The sequence below is a fragment of the Panthera tigris genome, chromosome C1 (assembly GCF_018350195.1).
Source record: "Panthera tigris isolate Pti1 chromosome C1, P.tigris_Pti1_mat1.1, whole genome shotgun sequence".
NCBI classification, from domain to species: domain Eukaryota; kingdom Metazoa; phylum Chordata; class Mammalia; order Carnivora; family Felidae; genus Panthera; species Panthera tigris.
Genome location: NC_056667.1, coordinates 2,216,438 through 2,242,448, shown reverse-complemented (window position 1 = coordinate 2,242,448; position 26,011 = coordinate 2,216,438). Strand labels below are relative to the sequence as shown.

The 26,011-nt window shown below is 58.0% G+C and overlaps 1 protein-coding gene across 4 annotated transcripts in view; it reads left to right on the top strand.

Annotated features, from left to right (window-relative positions):
* Nucleotides 1-25,112, top strand: part of CEP104 (centrosomal protein 104) — a 33,842-nt gene extending 8,730 nt beyond the window's left edge. For 3 of the 4 annotated variants that reach the window (XM_042994469.1, XM_042994468.1, XM_042994467.1), the window contains 18 exons: nucleotides 856-918; nucleotides 1,226-1,302; nucleotides 4,154-4,322; nucleotides 4,784-4,939; nucleotides 6,137-6,358; nucleotides 8,085-8,279; nucleotides 8,873-9,040; nucleotides 9,635-9,808; nucleotides 11,616-11,792; nucleotides 14,358-14,564; nucleotides 14,927-15,043; nucleotides 17,093-17,132; nucleotides 17,326-17,392; nucleotides 17,930-18,038; nucleotides 20,086-20,224; nucleotides 20,386-20,453; nucleotides 23,588-23,672; nucleotides 24,608-25,112. In XM_042994469.1, coding sequence (XP_042850403.1) covers nucleotides 856-918; nucleotides 1,226-1,302; nucleotides 4,154-4,322; nucleotides 4,784-4,939; nucleotides 6,137-6,358; nucleotides 8,085-8,279; nucleotides 8,873-9,040; nucleotides 9,635-9,808; nucleotides 11,616-11,792; nucleotides 14,358-14,564; nucleotides 14,927-15,043; nucleotides 17,093-17,132; nucleotides 17,326-17,392; nucleotides 17,930-18,038; nucleotides 20,086-20,224; nucleotides 20,386-20,453; nucleotides 23,588-23,672; nucleotides 24,608-24,723 — 2,349 coding nt within the window. In that variant the 3' untranslated portion in view covers nucleotides 24,724-25,112. The remainder of the gene's footprint in view (nucleotides 1-855; nucleotides 919-1,225; nucleotides 1,303-4,153; nucleotides 4,323-4,783; nucleotides 4,940-6,136; nucleotides 6,359-8,084; nucleotides 8,280-8,872; nucleotides 9,041-9,634; nucleotides 9,809-11,615; nucleotides 11,793-14,357; nucleotides 14,565-14,926; nucleotides 15,044-17,092; nucleotides 17,133-17,325; nucleotides 17,393-17,929; nucleotides 18,039-20,085; nucleotides 20,225-20,385; nucleotides 20,454-23,587; nucleotides 23,673-24,607) is intronic. The other variant, XM_042994470.1, reaches the window with a different exon arrangement.
* The last annotated feature ends 899 nt before the right edge of the window (nucleotides 25,113-26,011 follow it).

The window sequence follows — 26,011 nt, the reverse complement described above, 5'->3', positions numbered from 1 at the left end:
AAGTTTTATATTCAGCCAGTGACTTGGAAGCGAGCTCTGAGACATTACTTGGTCCATTGCAGCCATGCTTGACCATAAACTAGAAGACTGATACTTTCTCCTCCCCATCTTGTGTGTGTGAACCTGCAGTTCCCCTCACTTCATTCCGGTAGTGATCCTCAAGAAAGGGAGGATGTGGGAAGGGGACTCCTCCCCCTTCAGGGAATCACTGATCCAGACAGACTGAGCTACGTCAATGTAGAATTTGAGTTCGTTGTCTAGTTTACCAAGATCGTGTGGATGGGCCCCCACACTTGACTGTGAGGAAGCACTTCAACACGAGGCTGTGTTAAACCTGTGGAGGTTTTGGGGCGCCTGGGGGGCTCAGTCGGTTACGCGTCCAACTTTGGCTCAGGTCATGATCTCACGGTCTGTGGGTTCGAGCCCCATGTCAGGCTCTGTGCTGACAGCTCAGAGCCTGGAGTCTGCTTCAGAGTCTGTGTCTCCCTCTCTGTCTGCCGTTCCCCCACTCGCACTTTGTCTCTCTCTCCCCTTCAAAAATAAATAAACATTAAAAATAATTTTTTTTAATTAAAAAAAAAACAACCTGTGGAGGTCTTTTAGCCTTTATTGTTTTAATATACTTTCAACGTTAAAATAGCCACTCGATTTGGTATTAGAATATCAACTTATATAATTCGTAGAAAGTATTCGTGGTAATCCTATACACTAGCAACTCAATACACTTGGCATTTTACAATGAATGTGCTTTGATGTACATCATCCTCCTTGATGACAGTATGAGTGGGCAGCTTGTCTTAAAGGGAGTAAGTCACAAATTTGATACTTAATTTCTGTTGGTCAACTCTCCCTTAGGTTGCTCTGGTTGCAGTAAATATCATTGGAGACCCTGCAGATTTTGGTGATGAAAGCAATATTGTAAGTTTGGGAAGTTTCATTCCTAGAGAAGAAAACGTATTTCTAGCAAGAGGGGATTGATCACTTTTGTCACATAAAGTGTCCTCTTGAAAATGTTTATAGAATTGTCTGTTGAATAACTAGCAGATAATCTTTAGCAGCTATAGTGTATTAAAGTTTCTTTCGCTCAAGAATTTGAACTGTCCTTCCAAAAGACTAGGGTCCTTAAAGCCTGCTGACACCTTCCTATCACGTCACCTCTTAGTTAAGGCTTTGTGTTGTTCCTGTTTTCCTCTGAGACGCTAAGCAGAATGTTTTGCTCCCAAAGACCTCTAGAGAGAAGCTGATTGATCATTATCTGGGGCACAACACCGAGGACCCAGCTCTGGAAGGAACTTGTACTGGGTAAGAGTCCCTCCTCCCAAGGCCATCAACTCCTGTGACACTCCTCAGAATCACCAAAGTGTGAGTCACCTCCAGAGGATTCTGGGCTCGAGAGCCTCTCAGTTCAATTCTGAGCTAGATAAGCCACTGATGGGATTGACTTAAATACACTTAAAGATTAGGGTCACTGTTTTCTTTAGCACGTCTTCACTTACTGCCCTTCAGAGACATCTTCGTTTCTCGTGTGTTCAGGTATTACTGGAAAGTTCCTAAAATGCATGCGGGTAAAAGATCTGTCAACTGTGCTTTGATGTTTTATTGGCACAGGCAACTTTGTGGGTAAGAATTAAAGGAATTAGTTGACCCGAATTGTCAGTTCCTAGAGCCTTCATCTTATGTCTGCTTTAAACACTCCCCGCTCACACGCACCCCGTGACGGCTGGGCTGCAGGCCCAAGGGAGGCTCCCCTGGGAGCGAGGCTCACTGTCCACTGGTGTGTGTACTTGGCACACAAGTGCCTCCTGAGCCACAGAGAGAATCTGTCCATGTTTTATGCAAGCAGAGGAGCCCGGCTTAGGAATGAATTACTCTGTGTCAGCAGTCTGGACTGCCTTGCTTCCTGCGGAGCGTCCCCGGGCCCGCCGCCTGGCAGTTACGGCATGGGTGTAAGGATGCGAGTAGGGACACTGTCCCTACGTGTGTATAAAAATAATGAGGAAAGTGACCTCTCACCTCCACAGGCCGCCCTGCCTCCCGCAGACGCTCCCTGCGCCCCACAGGGTGACGGCAGTGCCCTCCTTACCTTTCCGGGTGAGGACTGACGCAGTGATCCCTCCACGTCCGTCAGCACCACCCCCCGGACAGCTCCTCGGCTCTGCCCTCAGTGAAGCCCCAGGGGTAGAACAGGGACCGCCAGACCCTCTGGCTGGTCTTAGTAGCTCCCACAGAAGTTCTTTAGGTTATTTGGACTCTGTTTACGTTAGTTCTTTATCAAGTTAGCCCGCTGGAGCGGTGGTGCACAGCGTGCCCATCCTGACTCATCCGCAGGGCTTTGCTGAAGGCACAGAGAGGTCGGTAGAAAGCCTGTGTGCTGTGTCGTGCGGCGGCACCAGACATAAAGGTGCCCGGGTCACTGCCAGGGGGTACTCGTGGACCGTGGGGAGACCCGCGCTGCTGAAACTGCCCAGCGCCCTGGAATTGTGACCAAGGGGCCAGAGGACAGGTGCCACTCTTCTCTTTGTGGCATTTTCATAGTGAGATGGAGTCTTTGCTTTCATCTCTAGGACTTTGGGGCAAAGCAACTTTGACTGAAGGGTATAGACTATGTTTAGGCGGAAATGGTTAATCTTGTACCAGCACCAAAGCATGTTACTGCCTGGTCATCACTGACCTTTGTTTCTCTTTGAGCGGGAGGACAAGAGTGAGCAAGGGGCAGAGAGAGAGAGAGAGGGAGAATCCCACAGAGGCTCCACACCGTGCAGAGCCCAAAGTGGGGCTCAAGTTCACCCAACACAGGGCTCAAATCCCTGAACCGTGAGACCGTGACCTGAGCCGAAGTTGGACGCTTAACCGACTGAGCCCCCCAGATGCCCCTAGCTGTTCTCTCTCCCTTCCCATCATCGAGATTAATTGATGTTGTTCTAAGCTGCTGAAGCTGACCCCACCACCAAGTCTGGTGGAGTGCTGAATTCCAGGGGTGGGGAAGGGCTAGGGGGCTGTGAACAATGATATCAGACAACCAGACTTTTATGATGAGTAATATTTTCATCAAAATCTACCTATATATAAATATTTTTTTTAATGTTTATTTACTTTTAAAGGAGAGAGAGAGTGTGAGCTGGGTGGGGGGAGACAGGGGGTGGGGGACACAGAATCCGAAGCAGGCTCCAGGCTCCGAGCTGTCAACACAGAGCCCAACGCAGGGCTTTGAACCCATGAACCATAAGATCATGACCTCAGCCGAAGTCAGAAGCTTAAATGACTGAGCCACCCAGGCGCCCCCTGTATATAAAAGTTTCTAAGCCAAAGCTAACAACTGGCTTACTTTGTGTAGCTCATACAGCAGACGGAGACTCTGAAACATGTCCTCAGTTAGCATTTTTGTTGAGCAGTTACGTTGGCATTACTGTTTTAAATGTTAGACCCAGGAGAAGGCTGCCAGCCTGCTGTGGAATTTGAAAGAAAGAGTGGGGTGACAGGTAATCAGAAATGGGGTGTTCAGATAACCAAAAAGGTCATTTATTCCTGGAAGGATTTTTCTGGTCTCCCCAGGAGTTGGGATGTCCCACAGACGGACGCTTTGAGGAGAAGGCCAGGCAAAGTGCTTCTCCATCCATAGCGCCCGTCAGAGGGTGGTGCTGGTGTCAGGCGTGCTGGGCGCCTGGACTCCTGGCCCCACAAGTCAGACTCCTTAAGGATGGTGCATAGAAACGTGTTCGTTTTAGTTCGGGTTTTCCCTGTTCTTCAGATGATTGACGTGCACCGTCCTGTCCCCGGTGCCCAGAACAGAGCTGGGCACGGGGTCTGCACTCAAAATATCTACTGAAGAGTAAATAAAACGTTAAAAAAGAAATAAAATTTAAAAAAAAGAACTATCTGTTGGAGAATGCAGCAAAGGCTCAGACGCCCCAAGTATAGTTTAACTAATGGCCAAGAGCATAAGCTGTGGAGTCAGAAAGACCCGCTTGCACTGAGAGCTGAGTGACTGAAGCCCGTCACAGTTTTTCTGAGCCTCTGCTTTCTCAGGCAAGAAGGCTCCAGGAGCAGAAGTGGTGGGGGTGCCGTGTCTGCGACCCTGTCTTCGGCACTGGACCCTCGGGGCTCCCTCTACCACTGCCCTGTCCGCTCTGAAATACCCATTTCGTTCCTTTAGGAAATCTGACTACATTTCTCCACTAGATGACTTAGCTTTCGATATGTACCAAGATCCAGAAGTTGCCCAGATTATACGTAAATTAGACGAAAGAAAACGCGAAGCCGTCCAAAAGGAACGTTACGACTATGCCAAGAAGCTGAAACAAGCTATTGCTGATTTGCAAAAGGTACTGCTTCCGGAGAGAGCGGCCCCCGCCTCAGTTCTGTGAGAAGGCCGCCCGTGACCCCGACGCGTGGCACAACAAAGGCCCGTGGACGTTTAGCGTGGGTCCAAAGACATAAGCAAAACGAAGTTAGGGACGGTCCAGCCCCTAGGTTAAGCGTAAGTGAAGGCACAAGCCCCGCCTCTTCAGACCTCGTCCTCTGCGGCCACGTCGCTGTCCTGAAGTGCCAGGGAACCCAAGAGGTTTATGGTCCCTGTGACTCGCGCAGGGTCTTAGACGCTGGGGCAGGACATGCAGCACCCCTCGTGGGCCTGCGTGGCTGCCGCTCCATGGCCCCAGCCCAGTCCCCCCCCCCCCCCCCCCCCCCCGTGAGTGATGCCGTCACCCGAGCCTCGTGGGGCAAGCCGTGCGTGTGCCCAAGGCGCGCGGGCCCACATGAGGCAAAGTGACCCTGTGTGCTTCAGGTGGGCGAGCGCCTCGGGCGGTACGAGGTGGAGAAGCGCTGCGCAGTGGAGAAGGAGGACTACGACCGCGCCAAGGAGAAGCAGCAGCAGATGGAACGGTTCCGCAGCCAAGTGTACGAGCAGCTGCGGCTGCACAGCCTCGTGGACGCCGAGCTGGTAGGTGCGCGGGCCGCCCCGAGGGGCCGCTCGCCCACAGCGGGCATTTGTGAGACACACGCGGCCCTGTGGCGCTCAGGTCACACTTCAGATAGGTGGCCTCAGGGGCACCTGCGGGGACTCAGTCGGTGGAGCACCCGACCCTATTTCAGCCCAGGTCACGATCTCCTGGTCGTGGGATCGAGCCCTGCGTCAGCCTGCTCAGGGTTCTCTCGCTCCCTCTGCCTCTCTCCCCTGCTTGTGCGTGCGCGCACGTGTGCTCTTTTTCTAAAATAAAACTTTAAAAAACTTTCTTAACTAAAAGATCCAAAGAAGAGATAGGTGACTTCAGCTCCCTCGGCCTCCGTGGGAGGTGCTGCTGGACACGAGCGGTGAGACTCACGGGAGAGGAGGAGGGGAACGGGCCGGGGCCCGTATCTCCCCGCATCTCCCCGCATCTCCCCAGCCCGGTTTCCTCGTTTGCCAGCCCTCCTCACGTGTGCCTCGTGGCCTCGGGAGCGTCGAGCGTGAACAGTCCCGACAGCCCCGGCTCGTTAAGACGGTCTCCTGGGAGATGCCGTGCCTCGGACCTTTAGAGCCCACACGGGCAGTGGTGTCCATCCCACATCCCAGGCTAGGAAACTGAGGCCCAGAGCCGCACAACAGAGTCCGTGTGAGAGCGTGCACTGTGCCGCGGCACTACTGGGCTCAGATCCGGGCTCAGATCCGGCCCCGTTGCTGGCGGTGTGATCTCAGGGCCAGTCCTCGGCCACCCTGTGCCTCGGTTTCCTTACCCTATGTACGAGGCGTACCTCAAAGGAGATTGTCCGGTGCACTTCCCTCCGTGCCCAGCGCGAGCTAACCGATGTCACGATGACACAGAGGAACCCGCTTTCGCAGCCATAGGGCGGAGCGCACGGCCGTGCCGGGTTCCGGTCTCGCCAGGCGCGCTCTGCCCACGTACCTCGTCTCTGCTGGCAGGTGTGCACGCACACTTCCGCCCTGCAGTGACCCAGGCGGTATGCTCGCGGTCACGCTGGCGCTCTGGCGTGCCGCCACTTCCGTAGCGCACACAGCCGTCGAGAGACGGGTCAGATGGGGCGACAGGACTGGGGGCCCCTTGGCCTGCCTCAGCTGTCGTGCCCTCCCCCCCCCGCCCCCCCCCCCCGGAATGGCGTGGCAGCAGCCCCGGGAATGAAGGGTCCCGTTTCTCCCCAGGTGCAAAGGCCTCCTGACCTGCCCCTGCAGCCCCTGGCACACTCTGGCAGTCCTCGCCACCAGCAGCCAGTGCTGTCTCGACCGCGAGAGGACAGAGCCCCAGAAAGCCTGCGTGCAGAGCCCTTCCTTCAGGAAAAGCCTCCAGCACGTCCCCTGGGCCCTCCTCAGCCCACCACAGCGGACCAGGCCCCGCCCGCCGCGGACCCTCACCTCAGGACCCACGTAGGTAACTCAGTTTCACATTGGGTGCAGCGCGATCAGAGACACGCAGTGAGGACCCGTTGGTGCCCGGGCTCTCCCAGTGCGGGGATCAGGGCACATGCCTGCACAGCCCCCGCCCGTCCTGCGTTCCAGGACAGGGACATAAGTGCCGAAGCCTAAGCAGCCGGCAGGTAATCACCCCTCCCGGGGAGGCCCTGTGTGAACTTGGACCGGCCGGGCCTCCCACCGCAGGCGGCCTGGGACATGCTGGCCTCTGGAGCCTGTGCTTCACCTGTAAACAGGCGCAAGCAGCAGCTGGAAGGATTGCTTCCAGGAATAAATGAGACAGTGTTTGTGCAGCCTAATGTAAGCTGCCTTCGGTAGACCCTCAGGACGAGTCATGTGCTTGTCAGGTACACATGCAAGGTACCGTGCTTCCAGAATCTTCTGTGTTGTGGGTAACAGAAAACCCGGCTAAACTGGGGGCCTGCTGGCTTCAGTAACGAGGGACTTGAGGGACCGCGCAGGTTCGGGCTTGGTTTGATTCAGCAGCTGGGCAGTGTTCTCGACGCCTGCTGCCTTCCTGTCTCAACTCTGCTTCCTGTGGGTCTGAGGCGCCCTGGGGCTGGAGCTGCCACGTGGCTTCAGGTGCACACAGTGTCCCGTCCGAGGGGACCGTGCACACCTGAATGTATGCGTCACGTGCCGGCCCAGAAGTGGTGACAGGGACCAGAGGAGGGCCTCGCCAGAGCTCCCGTCCGTGCGCCAGGCGGTGTGGCCGGTGGTCTCTGGGTGGGGAGGCAGGGCGCCAGGCGGGCACGGGGAGTGTCTGCTGCGGCCTGAGGCCCAGGAAAGCCAGCGAAGACGGCACTGGTGTGGCTGCCTCCCCAGGAGCATCTTGTCTGTAACTTCGTTGCTTTAAGTCATGTTTAATACCTCGGCACATGATACTCTAACATGCCCCTTGTTACCACATCAACGTGTTTTACAGCAGAGTAGATTTTAGAAGATGAGAAACTCATTCTCGCACACGGTGTACCCCCCGTTTATGTCTCAGTGGGTATTAAGTGTGAGTGAAGCGTCACGGTGACACCTGCCTCGGGAAATGACTCAGCAGTTTCTGCTCTCACTTAATTTTCCGGAAGTCTGCTACATACTTACTTGTCGAGTTGCGTGTCTGTCTGCACGTGGGGATGAAGCCCCAGGAGGCAGGGAGTCCGTGTCGCCCACTGCTTGGGCCAGGGGCCCGACGAACACCTGTGGGGCTGAGCGCCCGCCCGGAGCAGCAGGAAGAGCAGAAGGCTGCCCTGAGGTCCTCGGCTGGGCCGCCCGTCTTCCTAGAGGTCTGCCGGATGACAAGCACGTTTAAAATGAGGCCTGATCGTTATTTCTAAGTCATAAAGTATGGAAAGAAACAAGTCTTGTCAAGAAAACACAATGACTTGTACCCTAGTCAGTTCATGTCCTGTGAACTGTAATTACCAGCAGTAAATAGCGACTGACGCGGAGTTCGGGCCACTTTGTTGTTAGGTCTGTAGTGAACTTGGAAAGGAATAGACACCCCGTCTAAGTTTTCCTACTAAATCCTGCCGTCGCGTAAGTTGTCCTAATCTGATGAAACTGATATTTAGCGAAATACCGTTGTTCAGACCAGGTAAGCGCAGAGCAGTAAGCCTGCAGTGTAGACATGGTGTTGGCAGTGGGGGAGCCCCGCCGGAGCTCTGTAGCCGCCCTTCCTCTCCTGTAGCTCCAGGCCGTGCCCTACGATGAGCGGCCCCTTCCTGCTGCCCGGAAGCATCCTGCGGCGGCCCTGGAACCAGAGAAGAGTGACTGGGATGGCAGTGAGGCTCCCAGAGGAGCTGCCACTGGGGAGCCGGAGCCCTTGACGGAGAAGGCATTGAGAGAGGCCAGCCCTGCCGTGGACGTGCTCGGAGAAGCCCTGGTAACAAGCGGGCCCGCGGGTGGGCGTGGGTCACGGGGAGGGACGAGGGCGGGAAAGCGCCCACGGCTCTGTGTCTGAGATGTCCTTGGCTTCCTGTTGTCCTTGTTGTTCGCTTGAAGCCTTCTGATAATGATTAATTACATAAAACAGCAGACGCATAAGCTAGAACTTAAGATTTTATGAACGAGTGTTGAAGATACTGTCTAGTATTGCCAGAGCCCGTGTTGAAAACCTGCCCCTCCCAGAACACCTGCTAACTCGGGCGGGGGGGGGGAGATGATGGCAAAACAAAACAGAGGACGGCAGTCTCCTCTTGAAATGAGCCCAGTGGGCCTCTCCCTGGTCCCCTGGCCCCTGGGCGCCAGCTTCACAGTATTTCTCCTGGCGGAACTTCTGATACTTTCTGTACTTTAGCAGGCCTTCGGTGTTCTGCGTTAGAGAAATTATTGTTTAAGTGTACATATTAATTCTGTTCTCACGAGAGATTTTTCTCCATCCGGAACAAACAGAGGCAGGGGTCGCAGGGTCCTGGGGGGCGGCGTGACATCACTGAAACGCCTGCACGGAGTAAGGCAGCCTCTGGTCTGTGGTAGGTCGCTGGGGCCTATTCCAAGACGTGGTCGTACCGGGAAGACGCGCTGCTCGCACTGTGCAAACAGCTGATGCAGATGCCCGCTGGAGCCCCCAAGGAGGAGCTGAAGAACGTTCTGCGAGCGTCCATCTTCCTCGTGAGGAGAGCCGTCAGAGACCTCGTGACCCCAGTGAGTCCCCTCCGCCCCTCAGTGGCCCCGGCTGTACGGGTGAGGTGCCCCCGGGGCTCGGGGTAGCCCGGGAGGGGCCACGGGTGTCGCTGGGAATCAAGGTTCTGTGGCACGAAGTGTGCTCAGCGAAGGGCATCGGAGTCCGTCTCTGCCCGGCCACGCGTTCTGCTCTCGAACGGCACCAGCTTTGCTGTGCTCTTTAAAGCAGCGTCCGCTGAGGCCGGGCTCCCCGCGACCCGCAGGCACTCGGTTGACGTTTTTATGTTTCACAAGCCCGAGGAGCCCGGGGCCGTTAGCGAATCCCCCGACCCCACAGGGGCCGTGACCGTGAGCTCGCCCGGCGGCACCGCCGTCCACATTTCCCCGGCCCGGCAGGAAGGTCAGGCGCTTGGCGTCCAGGGCGAAGCGGGTGCCTCCTGACACGTGAGGTGCGGGCACGTGTCTTCCCAGCTCGAGGCGCTGTGTTCAGGAAGTGGCTTTCAGCTCGCCCTCTGCGGCCCTCCCCGCAGCACGTGATGTTCCACACGATGCTCGTGTTTATCGTTCTCAGTAAATGTCAGAGGAGTGCCTCGGCTTTTACCACTTTCTCCTTAGGTCTTTCAGGCTTCTTTGAAACTGCTGAAGATGATAATTACACAATATATTCCCAAACACAAGCTGAGCAAGCTCGAAACGGCCCACTGTGTGGAGAGAACCGTTCCCGTTCTGCTCACCAGGACCGGAGACTCCTCTGCTCGCCTCCGAGTCATAGCTTCCAATTTTATCCAGGTACGGATGCCGCCGTGAAGCTTGAAACGGCAAAGAAGCGTGTCACTGCAGCCGTTGGGCCTTGCGAGGTTCTGTCTCCCCGAAGAGCGTCACCCGTTCTCCTTCGTGACGCCCTGCCCTGCGTCTCTTGTGCTCTGAAAGCTGAGTTTTGCCTTAGATGTAAACTTCGGTGAAGTATAGTTTGGCTCGTCTGGTATTTGCCTGCGTCGACACGCGCTGGTAACTTCTAGTGAAACTAGACGGAAAGCTGAACCAGAATAGGAAATTGGGGGCAAAGAGATGAGATAAATGTGCAATGACCTCAATCTAAGTAGTTGTGTTCTTGCCGCACACGAGCCTCCTCCAGGCCAGGCATCGTGGGAAATCCCGAGGGAGCTCTTGCCCCGAGGTCCATGCTGGGGCTTCAGCAAGTCTATGAGCCCCGAAGGTCCTGCACAACATTCTCAGAGGGATCGTTTTTAGTGTGAAGAACCACGAATCTCATTTTCTGTAACAAACTTGAGTTTGTTGAGTATGAAAAAGGAGGGAGAGTTATGCTAATACGGCAAAAGTGACGCCAAAGTCCTACAAGACACCGCCTCTTGCTTGTGACTCGGTTTGGGGGAGATGGCGGTTTTCAGAAGGGGTGTTGAAAATGAGAGCGTGTCTTTCCTCCGTGAAGTCATTTTTAAGAGCTCTGCTTTCCGAGTAGTTTGGAGGTGCCGCGGTGCGGTGCCCTCGTCCAGCAGCAGGTCGCAGGGCCGGCCGTGAACGAGCTGTGGGCGGGGTTGGCCGCCCACGCACCTGTGATCGTGGGCAGAGTCCCTCAGGGGCCCGGACTAAAGGGAACTTCTGGAAAAGCCAGAGGCTGTTTGAGGTGGTGTGGCCTGCTGACTGTTAATGGATTTTTTTCTGTATTGCAGCCCATATGCTTTAGTGTCTTATCGTTTTCTTTCTGTGTCTGGTTGCGGAGTGATAAGCACGTTAATTACAGGAAGACGTGTCTGTTGCTGGTGGACTTACCTGCTGTCCTGTGAGCCCCCCAAGGCCCCCGTCCGCCAGCCGTCTGTGACTGCTGTGCTCTCAGTTGACGTTTCCTAAATAGTAGCACAGCACTCATTTCTTTGAGAATTTTAGAAATTAGAAAACCTTTTTCTTAAAGTTGGGAAATCCTGAGAAGAGAAATCTTAAGTTTTCGATCACATTTTGTGGAAATCTTTCATTTATCTTTGGGTGATCATGGTTTTATTTCTCATGCTTTAGGGTTTTTTGTTTTTGTTTTGAGAAGGAATAAGTGGGGCGCCTGGGTGGCTCAGTCGGTTGAGTGTCCAACTTCGGCTCAGGTCATCTCGCGGTCCGTGAGTTCGAGCCCCGCGTCGGGCTCTGTGCTGACGGCTCGGAGCCTGGAGCCTGCTTCGGATTCTGTGTCTCCCTCTCTCTGACCCTCCCCCGCTCATGCTCTGTCTCTCTCTGTCTCAAAAATAAATAAACGTTAAAAAAATTTAAAAAAAAAGAGAGAGAAGGAGCAAGTGTGAGTGGGGAGAGGAGCACAGGGGCAGAGGGGCTGGGAGGGAATCTTAAACAGCCTCCACGCTCAGCGCAGAGCCCAACACGGGGCTCAATCCCGTGACCCTGGGATCACGACCTGAGCCGAAATCGAAAGTCGGACCCTCAACCGACTGAGCCGCACAGGCTCCTTTAGGGTTTTATTTTTAATCAGTACACCTCGAATAGAAACACGAGCATATTTGGAGGATCATGCTAAATTATACTAAGTGGCCTCTAGCGTTTTCCAGTAAAAATTAACAAGTTCTGTTGGTTTTTATAGGAAATGGCCTTGTTTAAGGAAGTTAGGTCTCTCCAGATTATCCCACCTTACTTGGTACAGCCGTTAAAAGCCAACTCTTCGGCTCATCTGGCAATGAGTCAGATGGACCTCCTGGCCCGGCTCCTGAGAGACCTGGGCACCGGGAACACGGGTTTCACCGTCGATAACGTGATGAAGGTAAGTGCACCTGTGTGTGTGCTGCCGTGGCCTCCGCACGGGAGGGGGCCTGGGGTGCGGTGGGTGTCCGGTCACTGCTTGTTGAACGAACGAACGAATGCATGACCTCAGAAAGACAGTCACTGTTCCATGTCACAAACGAGTGCACCAAAAGTCTCCCTGCTGTTGGCTGTGCCCCGAGTAGTCGGTAACTGGTCTGTACAGATCTTGGGCGCGGTGGACAGGTCACAGAGAGGCGGATGCCGAGTCCGCAAGAACGTCAGGTTTACGGAAGTGCAGGGAGTTTGCCTGGACAATCTAGTGCAACTAAGAAGCCGCTGGAGAGAAACGGCCACAGCAGAGGCCCCTCGTCCCTGGTGCCACATGGTCCGCACGGAAGCTCCGTGCACGCCACCAGCGTGTTGGCCGGACGCGGACACACGGTGCCCGGTGCAGCCCCTGCAGCCGCCCGTACTCGCTCCTGTCGGTGCCGGAGGGCAGGGTCTGCGGCGTGATTTCAGTGCCGTCTCTCCGGCGTGATTTCAGTGCCGTCTCTCCCTCCTCTGTGGGCTCTGCGTGTCTGGCTCCCGTAGGAGCTTCGACTTGCAGTCTGTTGGCCATCCGTGGTCGCTCCTGAGCTCCTGTCTCTTCTACAAATGCCAGGGGCAGCCAGTGGTAGCCCCCATACACAGTACCCAGCCGCCTCCACCACTTCTGGCGGCAGCAGCCCTGTGGCCACGGGGACCGCCATGTTTCTCGCCCCCACATTCACTCCGTGCTCCCAAGCACAGAGTCTGGAGCCTGCACCGCACACTTAAATTCCTGTTACGGGCGCCCCGCTACACGGTGCCAACGTCAGCATCGGTTCTGGAAGCCGGCGGGGGCGGTGCCCGCGGCTCTCCCCTGCAGTCCTGGTTCTGGAGGAGAGACGGCGCTCTGGCCCACGCAGGCCCTCAGGGCCGCCGCTTCCTCCTGGGTCGCCACCACCAGCTTTCACGCACAACCTGGGAGGTCACTGAATGAAGGAAGCGACTAGAGGGTGGTGAGGATGTCCTTATGGGCCAGGCTGCTCCCGGCACACTTCCTGTGACCGCAGTGGCCCACACACACAGGACCTGCGAAGGGTGCCACGGCTGTGTGCACTGAAGAAGGAGGCTGGCCTGTCGAGCCCGTAGCCACATTCGGGTCCGTCTGAATGCTGGAAGGAGTGACCCTGATGGAAGGAAAAGAAGAAAGAAATGAACAGAAGTGGGAAGGAGGGGTCAGTTACCGCAGGAGCAAAGTCCCGAGTGGCTCTGGTAAAGACTCAGTGGGCTGGCTGTGTGTGGAGCAGGGAACACATGGGCTTCACGGAAGCCAGACCCTATGGCAGAGGTTCAAGAGACAAGAAGGAATATGAAACGCCCCCTGGACGTCTGAGAAGGTGAAGTGACTGGAAATGCCACAGTCGGTGCCCTGCGCACTGGGGTCCCCGTGACACCTGGGGTGGCCAGTCAGCATGTGCCTCAAGTCTGCCCACGACTACGCAGGAGAAGACGGGGTCCCAGCCTCTAAGGGTGTGCATGAACGCTGGAAGTGACCTAGCGATGGACCGCACTGTCCAGGCTGGACGCCCAGGGCAGGGACGGCTGGAGGGAGGTGACAGACAGGAGGAGACGGTAGTGGGTGCAGGAATGGACCGGAGCCCCAGTGGGGTTGGGGAGCTGTCAGGGAGGGAGTACAAGAGAGTGGGGAAGGGAGGAGACCTGGGGGCGAGCCGCTCCGGGGGGCGGTGGGAGGCAGGCAGGCTCTGGGGTAAAACCAAAGAGCCCGTGGCCAGGCTGACGCCGTGGGAAGTGAGCAGCCTGGCGCCCAGACCACCACGGGGAGGTGTCGGTCCACTGTCGCGGCAACACCAGTCTGCGATGGGGTGAACGTGTCACCACAGGTCCCCGTGACAGCGCCTGCGGCCCAAACAGATGGGCGTCCTTGACAGAGGAGTGTCGAGCAGGGAAAGAAAGCTCCAGACAGATAAGCACAGGATGCTGTTTAAAACATTAAACACACCATGGTACGCGCACACTGATGCTAGTGGACTAGCGGACGGGAAGGAGCGTGCAGGCCTGCTTCGGGAGAGCCACGCCTCCGAGGAGCACGGGAGGACAGCGGGCCCAGGAGGCTTCCACGGGGGACTCACGCCATCACCGCGGTGCCTTGCTTCTGAAAGACAGAGGTCCCACACAGACACGGCAGAATTATAGTTTGGTGATGTGGATGGTGGACGTGTAAAGCTTATCACCTTTGCTCTCCTCCGTGATTGGAATATTTTGTAATGTTTAATGTGAAGTTTATGGAAGGTTGTAACCTAAACAAATGCTTGTTGGTATGTTAAGTGGAAAAGAGCAAAACAAAGTTATGTATACGACCAGAGTTCAATCGCGTGTGTGAGACACACACGGTGAGAAACTCTCTGTCATAATGGAATCGTGTGGGTGGTGGTCTGCTTTTCGAATTCTCGTCATGTGCCTTTATTTCTTTTATGCTGGAAAAAATACTGTTATTGTAAGAATCAGTAACCACAAGAACCCCTCCCAACTTTATTTTTAGTTTTCAGTGAGTGCCCTGGAGCACAGAGTGTATGAGGTTCGAGAGACAGCGGTTAGAATTATTTTGGACATGTATAAACAGCACCGGGCTTTTATTCTAGAGTACCTCCCTCCAGACGACAACACCACGCGCAAGAACGTTCTCTATAAAACAATTTTTGACGGATTTGCTAAAATAGACGGCAGACCAACAGATGCTGACACGAAGGTACGTTAGTTTGTGTGAAACTGTGATCTGATCCTGTACCGAAGGGGTTATTTGGTCCCCAACTAGAGTGACAGAGGAGCTGCACGTAGAGGAAACCAGCACTCGGAGCTCAGGTGCAGGCCTTTGCTCTTGCTGCCTGTGAGACCCGCACTTTTGGAGCAACGACAGCTGAGAGAACATTGGCGATTTTATCTGCCAGTAAATGTTTTCAGGCTGATCTGGCGAATTTACTTTGAACCCTCGTTACATTGTCAGCGACCGTTCTAACATATAAGAGATGTAATTGATATGCCGTAATTCCCTCCCAGTTTCGAAGACCATCCTAAAAAGCTGTTCTAATGAAAAAATAATTTTCATATCAGGCACAGAAAAAAGCGGCTACAGAAGAAGCGGAAAAACGAAAGAAAGAAGAAATTAAAGCTTTACAAGGGCAGTTGGCAGTGCTCTCCGAAATTCAGGCCGGAGTCCAGCCTGGCAAGGTCAGCACATCCTTCCCCGGTCGCCGAGTGTCGGCCCCCCAGACAGACGCACGGCAGGCTCGCGTGACTTTCTGTGGCCTCGGGCGGGTGGCTGTGTGTGTTCTCTGCTGAGAGTGCTTCTAAAGCTAGTCTGGGGGTGAATAAAGGGACCTCCCACTAGCTGCTCTGCGTTAGATTCTGGGTCCCCACTCTTCACCTCCCAGGCGGTGGCACGAGCGGCTGGTAGCCGCTGAAGTCTAAAAACAGCCGCCTGGGGGGAGGTTTCCTAGAGAGGAAACTTCTGGGCTAAACGGTCCTGGTACAAGGACATTTCCCCTCCGGAGCTCCCGGCCTCCTTCAGGGGCAAAGGAGGAAAATATGGCTAAATGTGAAGATGTGATTACCGTGCACTAAAAAGGGGGGGTTCAGGTAGACGTTCCACCTCAGGGAGCCCCGGGTCCTCCGCCTCGGGGGGACATCGTCCGCGGGGGGGTCAGGAGGTGCTTGGGGGATATAAACACCGGCTGCATGCCACTGATTTCGTAATTCGGTTCCTTGAGTAGAAAGAACGTCTCTCTAAAAGAAAGAAAGGGGGAGAGGGGGTGGGCAGTAGCCACGGAGGAGCGTGAAGTGTCAGCTGTGCGGAAGAGAAGGTTCCAGGGCGTGGTGCCCAGCAGCGTCCCTGCCACGAACAGTGCTGCTCTGACTGACCTTCATCCCTTGGGTCCGCCAGTGGGCTGGGGACGGTGTGTGCCAGAGAGCAGAACAGACAAAAGTCCCCATCCCCAGGGACCCTGTCCTCTCTCGGCGGCATCCGACAGCAATCCAGATAGGGAGCTTGTGAGAGAGAGTGGGGGACCGCAGAGGAGAGCAGAGGAGCGGCTTCGGAGGAGGGACTGCCGCCTGGCGCCTTGCTCCGGGGGGCCTCTCGTGGAGCTTGTCTTGGGAAACGCCTGGCGACGGGAGGCCAGAGCCCGAGCCTGAGCACCAGGGGCCCTCAGGGGCGGCCGGAGCCGGGTGGCTGGCCCACAGGGCACCGAAGATAACGAGCTGAGTGGACAGCTGAGTGACTCAGGAAGCTGTCTGAGGGTTTCAAGCAAGAGTAAATCTGCTCTCCGAGGCCTTCACGGGGCCACCAGCCTTCACGCAGGAGGACTCCTGAGTAGTGCCCCCGGCCTGGAGAGAGGACCGTGCGGGCAGAAGCTAGGAGGGTGGGCTGTGCGTGCGTGAAGTGCAGCCTACGATTCGCCGGTGGGCTCGTGGAGGTCGCGTGGGGGGAGAGGGAGAAGCCCAGATCTCCCGGTTTGTGCCCCAGTTTGCACCTGGGGCACTGGAGCCTCGTCCACAACAGGGTGGGCGGGGCAGCTGCTAGGCCTGGTCAGGAGAAGCCGGGGCCTGGGACCCCCAGGGAGAGAAGGCTGAACGCTTGCTCATCCACACAGGGGGGCGGCGAGCTGGGGGGCCGGGGAGGGTGCCCCTAGCATGAGCAGCTAGGAAAGGGGAGACGGCTGAGGAAATGGCGTTTGAGGGGCACCCTGGGCATCCACAGGGCAGGGCAACGGTCACGTGCTGCCCAGAGCTCACAGCACCAAGGTGAGCTGCTGGAGAGCCAGCAGGGAGCAGGGGAGCGGCGAGGGCAGGGGAGCAGCAGCAGGGACAGGAGCCTGAGGCAGGGACTTGAGAGGGGAAGGCACATATTTGGGCGTTGGGAGCTCACAGAGCTGTGTTACTTGTTGGTAGAAAGTCTAAAAACAGGGCCGCCTTGCGGGCTCAGTCAGTTGAGCATCTGACTTGGGCTCAGGGCATGATCTCGCGGTTTGTGGGTTCAGGCCCCGCGTCGGGCTCTGTGCTGACAGCTCCGAGCCTGGAGCCTGCTTCCGATTCTGTGTCTCCCTCTCTCTGCCCCTCCCCTGCTCATGCTCTGTCTCTCTCTGTCTCAAAAATTAATAAACGTTAAAAAAAAAAAGAAAAAAGAGAGTCTGAAAACAGAAGAATTTGCTTTCAGGGTCAAAACACCCTGGACAGACTGTGCAGCCATTTGTCCCTGACCTTTCTGCTCTTGTGTCTTAGGAGACGACGGCAGGCCCCACGCTGGAGGCAGACAGTCAGGGTAGGTGCTCGGTCCCCTCGGCCATTCAGCAAATACTGGAGGGCGGGACATTGTACGACCTTTGTTAACTCACGTGCTTTTAAGTGTATTTCACACCAAACTGGTTACTAAAACTTTGAAAATAATTTCTACAAAAGGTCATTTTAAAAAATAACCTTTTTTTTTTTTTTTCCATTTTTCTTTCTCATTTCAGACACGGAAGGAGGGAAGGCAGCCGCACGTCCTGCCCCAGAAGTCCCAGCCGCTCACTACTTAGATAAGTGCGTGGGGTCATCCTCAGCCCGGTGTATAGAGATGGAAGGGACCGGCCACATAAAATGCGACTCAGTAGATATTTTCGCCCCAGCGCACTGCGAGCCTGTGGGCTGATAGGCTCGCGTCGCTCATTTGTACAAGTTGGAAAATTGCCCTCCACGCTGACGGGCTTAACTCTGGGTGTGTCCGGTTTCCCCGCACTTTACCCAACACTGCTTGGCGGCCGATTGTCAGAGGGCTGTTAAAGGTACCAGATGTGACAACAGCAAAGCACGTCCCCTGTGCCGCCGCCACAGCGCATGTGCAAGGAATTTCAGTAGAACGTCTTTGCCTTTTTTTCCGATGCGAGTTAGTTTCTGCCTGATTGTGCCGGTGGGTTAGAACTTGTGGGACCTGAAGCCGACTTGTGTCAAACGAGTGGGCCGCGTGCCCCCCACCCCCCGGAGCCTCCGGCCAGGGCAGCGGGGCCGCCCAGGGAAGGCGAGGGCGCGCGTGCGTCCAGGCCCCTCCGCGCCTCATCTCTTGCTCCTGTCTCGTTTCAGTTTATGTATCTTCTGTGGGGAGAGGAGTGAGTCCTTCACGGAGGAGGGCCTGGACCTCCACTACTGGAAGCGCTGCCTCATGCTGACAAGATGCGCCTGCTGCAGGCAGGTCAGGCGCCCGGCCGCACGCGGCCCCTCCACGGCCCCTCACAGACCCGCCCCGCGTGTAGCGCTCCCCGGGGAGAAGTCGCGGGGAAGGTGGCTGGATGGCTGTCACCCCGTTTTCTTACGTTTTCCACTATTTTAAGCGAGCCGTGTCCCACGTACGTAAACGTGCAGGCGCACCTCAGCGGCGGGGTTCCGTTCCGGACCACCCCGGGAACACACGGGGCGCAAGAAAGCGAGTCACGTGACCTTCGTGGCTTCCCGGGGCGCGGGGAAGCTACGTGTGCTGTGGCCTGTGGTCTGTCCAGCGTATGAGCCGCACCTAAAAAAGGACGTGCGTGCGTCACACACGTACTAAAAAACGCTGGCCGGCATTTGGGCTTCTGGCAAAGTCCTATTCGCCGATCACAGGTCACCGTCACACGTACGACAGTGAAAACGTTTGACGTGTTGCAAGAATGACTGAAATGTGATACGGACGCAAAGTGCGCAAATGCCGCTGGGACAGTGGTGGCGAATGACCCCGTCAGTGCAGGGTCGCCGCAGCCCCTCCGTCTCCAGAGAACGCGGCATCTGCGAAGCACGTGACAGGAGGTGCCCGTCCGCAAAGCCATGAGTGTGAGAGCCCGCGGGGCCCCCACAAAATAACACACCCGTGTCCCCAGCACCCAGGCCCCTCAAAGTGCACCACCTCCCCCCGCCCTGAGTCACCCCACCGTCCTGATTTCTGACACACCACAAGTTAGTGTTGCTCGCGTTTCGGGTTTACGTGATAGAACCCTACAAAATGTACCTACTTTATGTCAGGTTGGTCTTCCAGCTTTATAGTGTTCCGTTGTTTGAGCAGTGCACAATTCATCCCTCCATCCTACTGTTTTTGGAACTCAGGTTGCGTCCGGTTAGAGCCTATCACGAGTAACGCTGCCACAGACATTCTTGTATCCGCTCCCAGGGCGCCTGCGAACGCGCCTTTCTGGGTGCACCCCCGGGGGCGGAGTGGCTGGGCGAGCCCGCGCTGGGCTGCGGGGCTGACTCAGGCCGTGCTCCGGAGGGGTCTTAAGGGCGTGGGGGGCCGTGCCACATCCTCGCCAGCTCCGTGGTGCCTGCCCACAGTGAGGTGCGGCCCCTGTCCATCCGTCTCTCGGCCACCCGAGTGCTTCCAGTCTCTTGCTCACGTTTTGAATCGCGTTGCCGGCCCCGCTTTACTGATCTGTAGTCACGCTTCAGGTGCACGGACCGGAGTCCTTGGCCAGCCCCAGGTGCCATAGTTGCCCTCTCCCGCTTGGGGTCTGGCCTGTTTGTCACCCCGGCGTGTCTTTTAAGTTTAAACGCTGTCCGCCTTGTTCGTCTTGCCCGTGGTTTACGCGTTGTGTATCTTGTTTAAGAAAACTCCCACCCCCGGATTTGCAGGTCTCCTCTGATGCAGTAAGGCCTTCCTTTTAATAAAGGAGGAGAATGAACTTCTGGCCTCTACCTTGGGGCTCTTGCAGGCTACACAGCAGCTCTCAAGTAGACAGAGCCCCCCCCCCACCCCCCACAGCCTGGCAGTGCAGACTTCTAGCCTCCCCCCAACTCCCAGCCCGTGTTGGTGGCTGGATTCCCAGCAGGTGTATGAGTCCATGCATAGTGGTCACTCCTGCTGAACGTGCCTGGATGGTGAGAGACTCTCCTAACAGTCTTCTTGTGACCCCGTCTCTGCACATTCTTACAAGCAACAGGGAGGCGGGATTTGAACCAGAGGCCACACGGCTAAGCTGTTCTGCAGCTTCCTGCGTGTGCTGCGGGGGTTAGCCGTCGCTCCTCCGTCCCCCCCCCCCCCTTGGCAGTGTCCTCTTTGCGCTACCACCATAACACGAGGAGGGATACACGGGGGGCACCGGGTCTTCATCAGAGTATAGCGAGCGCCCGAGGAAGCCCCCTGGGGCCGGTGGGGTCAGGACCAAGTGAGAGAAGAGCTGTGCGTGTTCCGGCCCTGGGGAACAAGTGCAAGGTGGGGCCGCACGCGCCCCGTGCGCTCAGCACCCTGCTTCCTTCTGCATTTCTGGATGCAGGTGGTCGAGATCTCCAGCCTGACGGAGCACCTGCTGACAGAATGCGACAAGAAAGACGGGTTTGGAAAGTGTTACCGCTGCAACGAGGCTGTTCTGAAGGAAGAGCTGCCCAGACACATAAAAGCAAAGGACTGTAATCGTGAGTGCCTGCTCGGCCCCCGCCCAGACCCCTCGGTGCCCGCTGTGCCCCCGGGCCCTGCCTGGGGAGGCCCCGCGTGGAGGGCTGGCCCACCCCGTGTCTATAGCTCCTGGCTCAGGTCTCGGGAGGAGCTGAGCCTTGTCCTGCTGATGCCGTTTCAGCCGCCAAACCGGAGAAGCTGGCAAACCGCTGTCCTCTGTGCCATGAGAACTTCTCACCGGGGGAGGAGGTGAGGACCTAACTCGAGCGTGACCCTACCCGGGGCTGACACGGCGACGAGGTTGTCGGGGCTGGGCCGCGGGTGGGGGACCCTACCCGGGGCTGACACGGCGACGAGGTTGTCGGGGCTGGGCCGCGGGTGGGGGACCGTGAGTGTTCGGGGAGCACCCCGGTCCCGCTTCAGGTCCGCCTGACACTCTGTCACCTGCCGTCTCCCGTGAGTTCTCCCTCCCGTAGTGCCTGGACCCTCTGCGGGGGCCTCAGCTCTGGGTGGGCGAGCGCGAGGGGCTTTCGCCTCTGTCTAGGCGCGGCACCCCTCTGTGCGCTGGGGCCCTGAGTGGCGTCTGGGCCAGACGTGCGGGTCTCTTCTCATTACTGCCGTCCAGCCCAGTGCAGTTGGGGGGTTCTACCTCGCAGACGACTGCCAGCTCTCCTCCCTTCCCCGGCGCCGGCGACTCTGGCTTCCGGTTCCCGCCCCCCTCCTCCCTGGGCCCCCTGCTCTGACCAGAGCAGGTCTGAGGCTCGTGTCGGTGGTTCAGCTGACACGACAGTGGCGATGTCCTCCACGTGCCAGGCAGGGCGGTCCTGGGGACCTGCCTCTGGCTCCACCGCTTCCGCTCCAGCCCCCTTAGCCGCTGCACCTGCAGGGTCCCGCCGCGGGCTCTCCCTGCCCCAGCCGTCTGGGATGTGCCCACGAGACGGCTCAGACCCAGCCGTGCTCTGTAGCTCGCCCTCGACCTCCGAGAGCACGTAGCAGACGGCCCTGTGCCCATGCCGTCGTCCCAGGCCCGTCGTCCCTCTCTCAGAAAACGTCAGATACACAACACAGTGCGCGGCAGAGCAGAGGGGCCCGCAGGCACCCCTCACGCCCCATCGCCGGCTCGCGTGGCCGTGGGCTCACAGCCACCCCTGCCTCATCTGCACCCAGCTGCGGCTCCCCGCCCAGGCCACGCTGAGGTGCAGCCAGATGGCACGTCGCTTCCTCTGGAAATGCTCTGCCGTGGGGCTCCGGAAACAGTGCTCGTGGAGGCGCTCTCGAGAGCGTCCCCCAGCCTCCCCTCGGGGTCAGTGTCCCGGCCCCCGCGGAGGCCGCACGTGGAGACTGCTGGATGTGTTTCTAAGTAGCCTCCTCCGTGTGCTCTGTTTTAGAGTTTGGTGAGAAGCGGTCTGCCTGGCAGGGTTTCCCGTGGGCTGGGTTTCCCGTGGGCTGAGTTTGCAGATGGCCTCCCTCCCGGCACCGTTAAGAGGTCGTTCCCGCCCGGTTCCTGTGAATCGCGGTTGGCTCTGTAGGCCGGGTCCGTTTAAACCTCAGACTTGCCCGCAGCCGCTTCTTAGCCAGTGGCCCACCCTTCCGTGACCGGGCACATCCCACGACCGTCAGGGACCGTCAGGTCCACACAGCCCAGCCTGCCACCCTGCAGTCGTCAGCTGGGCCACCGCTTCCGAGAGAAGCGTTCCTCCCTCTGCCCTGCAGTCGCCCCCGGGCGAGAACGTGTGTGCCTCCCGCATGGTCCACGGGCTGCACAGGAGCAAGCCGCTCACCAGAGTGTCCCTTAGTGTCGTAAACACGCAGACTCAACCGGTGTCCTGCAGCCTCTCTGAGGCCTGAGTCGCCTGGTCTGTGGCCAAGCGCGGCCTCTCAGACGGGCTCCTGGCCTTGTTGTTCGGACCCCGGTGTTCTCGGCACCCCCCGGCTGTTGTCACACTCTGCCCGCTCCATGCTGACCCTGCCCAGGCCGGCCCCGGACCTGGGCTCCCTCCGGTGGAAATGGATATTTTAGAACAGCATCGGTGTCTCCCGTGCTCACAGCCACCGAGTTGGTCACTGTCGCTGGCCTTCCCGGTGGACGGAGCCGGGTGAAAATGCTGACATGACCACCTCGTGAGTTCAGCCGAACATTTCCGACGCATCCTGTGTCTCCCGGTGTCCCCTTTCCCCAGCCCAAGGGTTGGGTTCTCAGAGCCCCGGAGATGCCAGACCCGCCTGCCACCCATCGTGCACGCGCACTGCGCGACCCCACACGCAGCACGTGCCTGGCGGCAGTGCCCAAACTCGGGGCCGCGAGTCCCTGTTCACATCCTTTCTGTGTCCCCTGGCGGTGGGGGGTCCACGAGCTGTTTCACGGCCACAGTGAGTTTACGGTCACTTGCTTTATTGTGTATTTGGTTTTCGGGGCGGGGGGGGGTAAAATTAAGTCCTGTAATTATATAAAGCACTCGACTAGTTCTGAAGTCTGTAAAATGGGACATATGCACAGAAGCACAGAGAGCAGCTGCAGTGCCTGCCCCTGCCCACCACCCCTCCTTCCTAACAGGGCCGTTTTTAGCGGTTTTCCCTTTTAAAAGTCGTGTAAGTAGTCCTCACGTGCACACGCCTTCTCTCCGTTCGCGTGTGAAACTCAGGCTTTGTGTCCGGGGTCTGATTTCTACCGTGACACTAGCTGTCACGGGACACCCGGTCCCTGTGTGTGGCTGCTGTCATCTCCTGCTCCGTGCGATGCGGACCTCAGCCCCTCTCCTCCTGGCAGTTGTGTCCCCCGGCGTCCGACAGCTCGCGGCTCCAAGGCCGTCAGCGGGCCTCTCGGACTTCTCTGCTTGCTCTCGGTTCAGCGGTCCATGCCTGCAGCCAGTCACCACACGCTTGGCGGCTCAAACATCCTTCTATGATGTCAGTTTCTGTGGGGCAGGAGTCGTGGGCACAACTGAACGGGTCCTCTGCTCCAGGAGTCACCAGGCCGCAGTGACACGTCGACTGGGCCGCGTTCTCATCCATGGGCCCGGCTGGGGGGGGAGGGGGTCTCCCGAGCTCCCCCAGTGCCGGCAGAATTCTTCTGTCACTACCGGACCGGGGTCCCTGTTTTCTGCCGGCTGGCAGCCAGGGGCCACTCCCCGCTCCTGGAGGTCACCCTGCCCCGTGTACTCCCCGAATCCACACACGTGCACGTGCTTATGTGACAACAGTCCGAGCGCACCGTGCTCGGAGGTGACGAGGACCGAGGGGCTCCGCGTGCCGCGCCAGGATGTGAGATGCGGCCACGTTGGGAGCTGCGGCCGCCTCTGGTTTCAGCTCTGACAGGAGCTCAGCTCGTCTGCTCCCTCTCGGTCGCCTGGTTGACACGGCGTGTGCCTCCTCTTTTGTTCCAGGCGTGGAAGGCCCACCTCATGGGCCCCGCCGGCTGCACGATGAACCTGCGCAAGACGCACGTGCTGCACAAGGCTCTGCCGCCAGGTGAGGTCTGGGGCCTTGCTGCACGTGGGTGCCGCGTGGCGGGGCCCCCGCACCTCTGGGGTCACACGGACGTGCTTCCCTCCCTTAGCGAGTAGGCTGATGTGTGCCCAGACCTCTTGTCGTCAGCACCACGCTCTTGCCTCAGGGCTCCCGCCGCGTCCTTCGGGCGCACGCCCCTGCTCCCGGCTCTCTGCATCGCCAAAGCAGAGCGCTCGGAAACAGACGGATAGCAGACTCACAGACATCTCCGCTCCCTGCCTCGTAAATTGTAATTGCAGCTACTTTGTGTTAGGTTGAGAACGCCGACAGGAAAGCAGGACGTTTTTCGTTAGAAAATTCTTCCTGACGAAAAACCGTTGGACGGACGTTCTTACTTCAGGGGCGTTAATAAGTGAGAGAGTAATAAAAACGAGTGTGACGGGATGTGGGCTCTGGGCTCCACCTGCCAGATACCCGGCGAGGGCTGAGTGTGGCTGACGCCCCCCCGCCACACCCCGCACCCGGCCACCTCTCTCATAACGGAGGGAATATGGGCACCTGGAGGGGGCGCCTGCCCGGGGCGACTCAGCCTGGAAGCGAAGCTGTAGTCTCGTGGCTGCTCGTTTTCTTCGTTTCTGGAGCTGAGTCTCTACAGCCACCCGGGTAAATGAGCAAGTTCTCTTTCTTCCCGCCCTCGGGCCAGGCGTCTCCTCTGAGCCCGTTGGGGACGCACGAGCCCTGCTCCTCAGCCCGGCAGCCAGCTCCCACACGTGCCCCGCTCAGCCGGGCCGCCTGTGGACCGAGTGGCCGCTGTGCTGCCCCCTGCAGACCCCGCTGGCGCTCTGCTTCTCCCCAGGGCCTGACGACACCTGGCCGCCATGCCCTCACTGTGGCTTGGCGCTCTGTTGGTGTGTTAGCCTCCCTGCTGACACGGGGCCTGTGTGTTGTGTGTCCAGCAGGTAAAGGCCCAGCCACGACCAAATCAGGGACCTCTGCATCCAAGGTCGGAAGCAAGATCCCTACCCCAAAGGGACTGAACAAAAGCTCCGGCAGAACGTACACAAAGCGGTGACGTGACCCACATTCTGTCTCCTTCGTCCCCACGGGGGACCGAGCGAGTTTCTTGATTGCGAACCATCTCTCCTAAGATCCGCCTTTGGACGTGGCGACCCTGTGCTCCGCCCCCGCCGTCCCTCCGCTCGTGGCCCTGCTGTCCTCACCTGCCGCTCCCTGTGAGGGGCTGACACAAGAGCCTGCGTCCGGGGCTCAGACCAAGCTCACCGCGGTTTGAAGCCACCAGGCTTCTGGCCTCCAAGGCCGCCGTCGCCAGAAGAGCAGCCGTTCCATTTGAAGGGGACCGACCTCCCTGTCCGGGTCGGGTGAGCAGGTTACGGGTGTCCTCGAGCAGAGCGCCCTCTCCTCAAGCGCTTGGAGTGGTTTCCATAAAGGCTTCGCTGTAAACCTCGTGCACGTCGGTCTCTCTCTCACGTGGCAGAATTTCCACAGGGCTTTGGCTCACTGGGCCGCGTGGATCTTGGTGGGCGCCGGCCCCCGCCCAGCGCACCTCCCCACTGTGTGCGGACCCCGCACCTCCCGCTGTCACGAGAGGGAAAGACGAACCTGCGGTCGCCACGCATGGGTCCCCCTGCAGCACCTGCCCCGCTAGGGCCCCTCCCCCCCGACCCCCACCCCTGCCACCGTGCGGAGTGCTGGGTCCCGCCCGACCCCAAGCTGCAGCCCCTGGGAGCCGAGCCTGCCGCCCTGTGGCTCCATCAGGGCTCTCCTCCCGGTGCTTCCAGCTCCTTCCTTCTAGAACCACACCTGTGGTTCTAGAACAGAGTTAGGACCTGCCTCTCCACCGATTGTCCTGCGCCCTGAACACGTGTCGGTCAGAACAGACCTCTCTCAAAGCCTTGAGCAGGCGAGGGGAGCAGCCGCACTTGGTTAACACGCGCGAACGAGCCTTCAGCGCGGACCAGCAGGCTCGGGTGTCTGCTTTGGGCCTGTCCTGCCTCTCACAGATCTATGAATCGGAGCCCTAAGTTCATTTGTCACAAACACGCCCCATGACACTTCAAACCCCAACATGGCTTAAAATGAAGAGACCAGCCCTCGTGTCCCACAGAAGCGGTTCCCGGGCTTCGTGTCCAGGTGGCCGCGGGGCAAAGCCAGGGTGTGTCTGAAACCTGCTGGGAAGCGTCCCATCTCCCTTGTGTCGGCCTGCGCTCCCGCTGCCTGCTGGGCGCCCAGAGACCCAGGGAGGCCGGCCCTTCCCACCCCGCCCGCGGCCCAGCATGCTTCCGTTCTCCCGCGTGGTAGGCAAGTAGACAGCAGGCCTTCGGGGTGCCGCTGAGAAATGG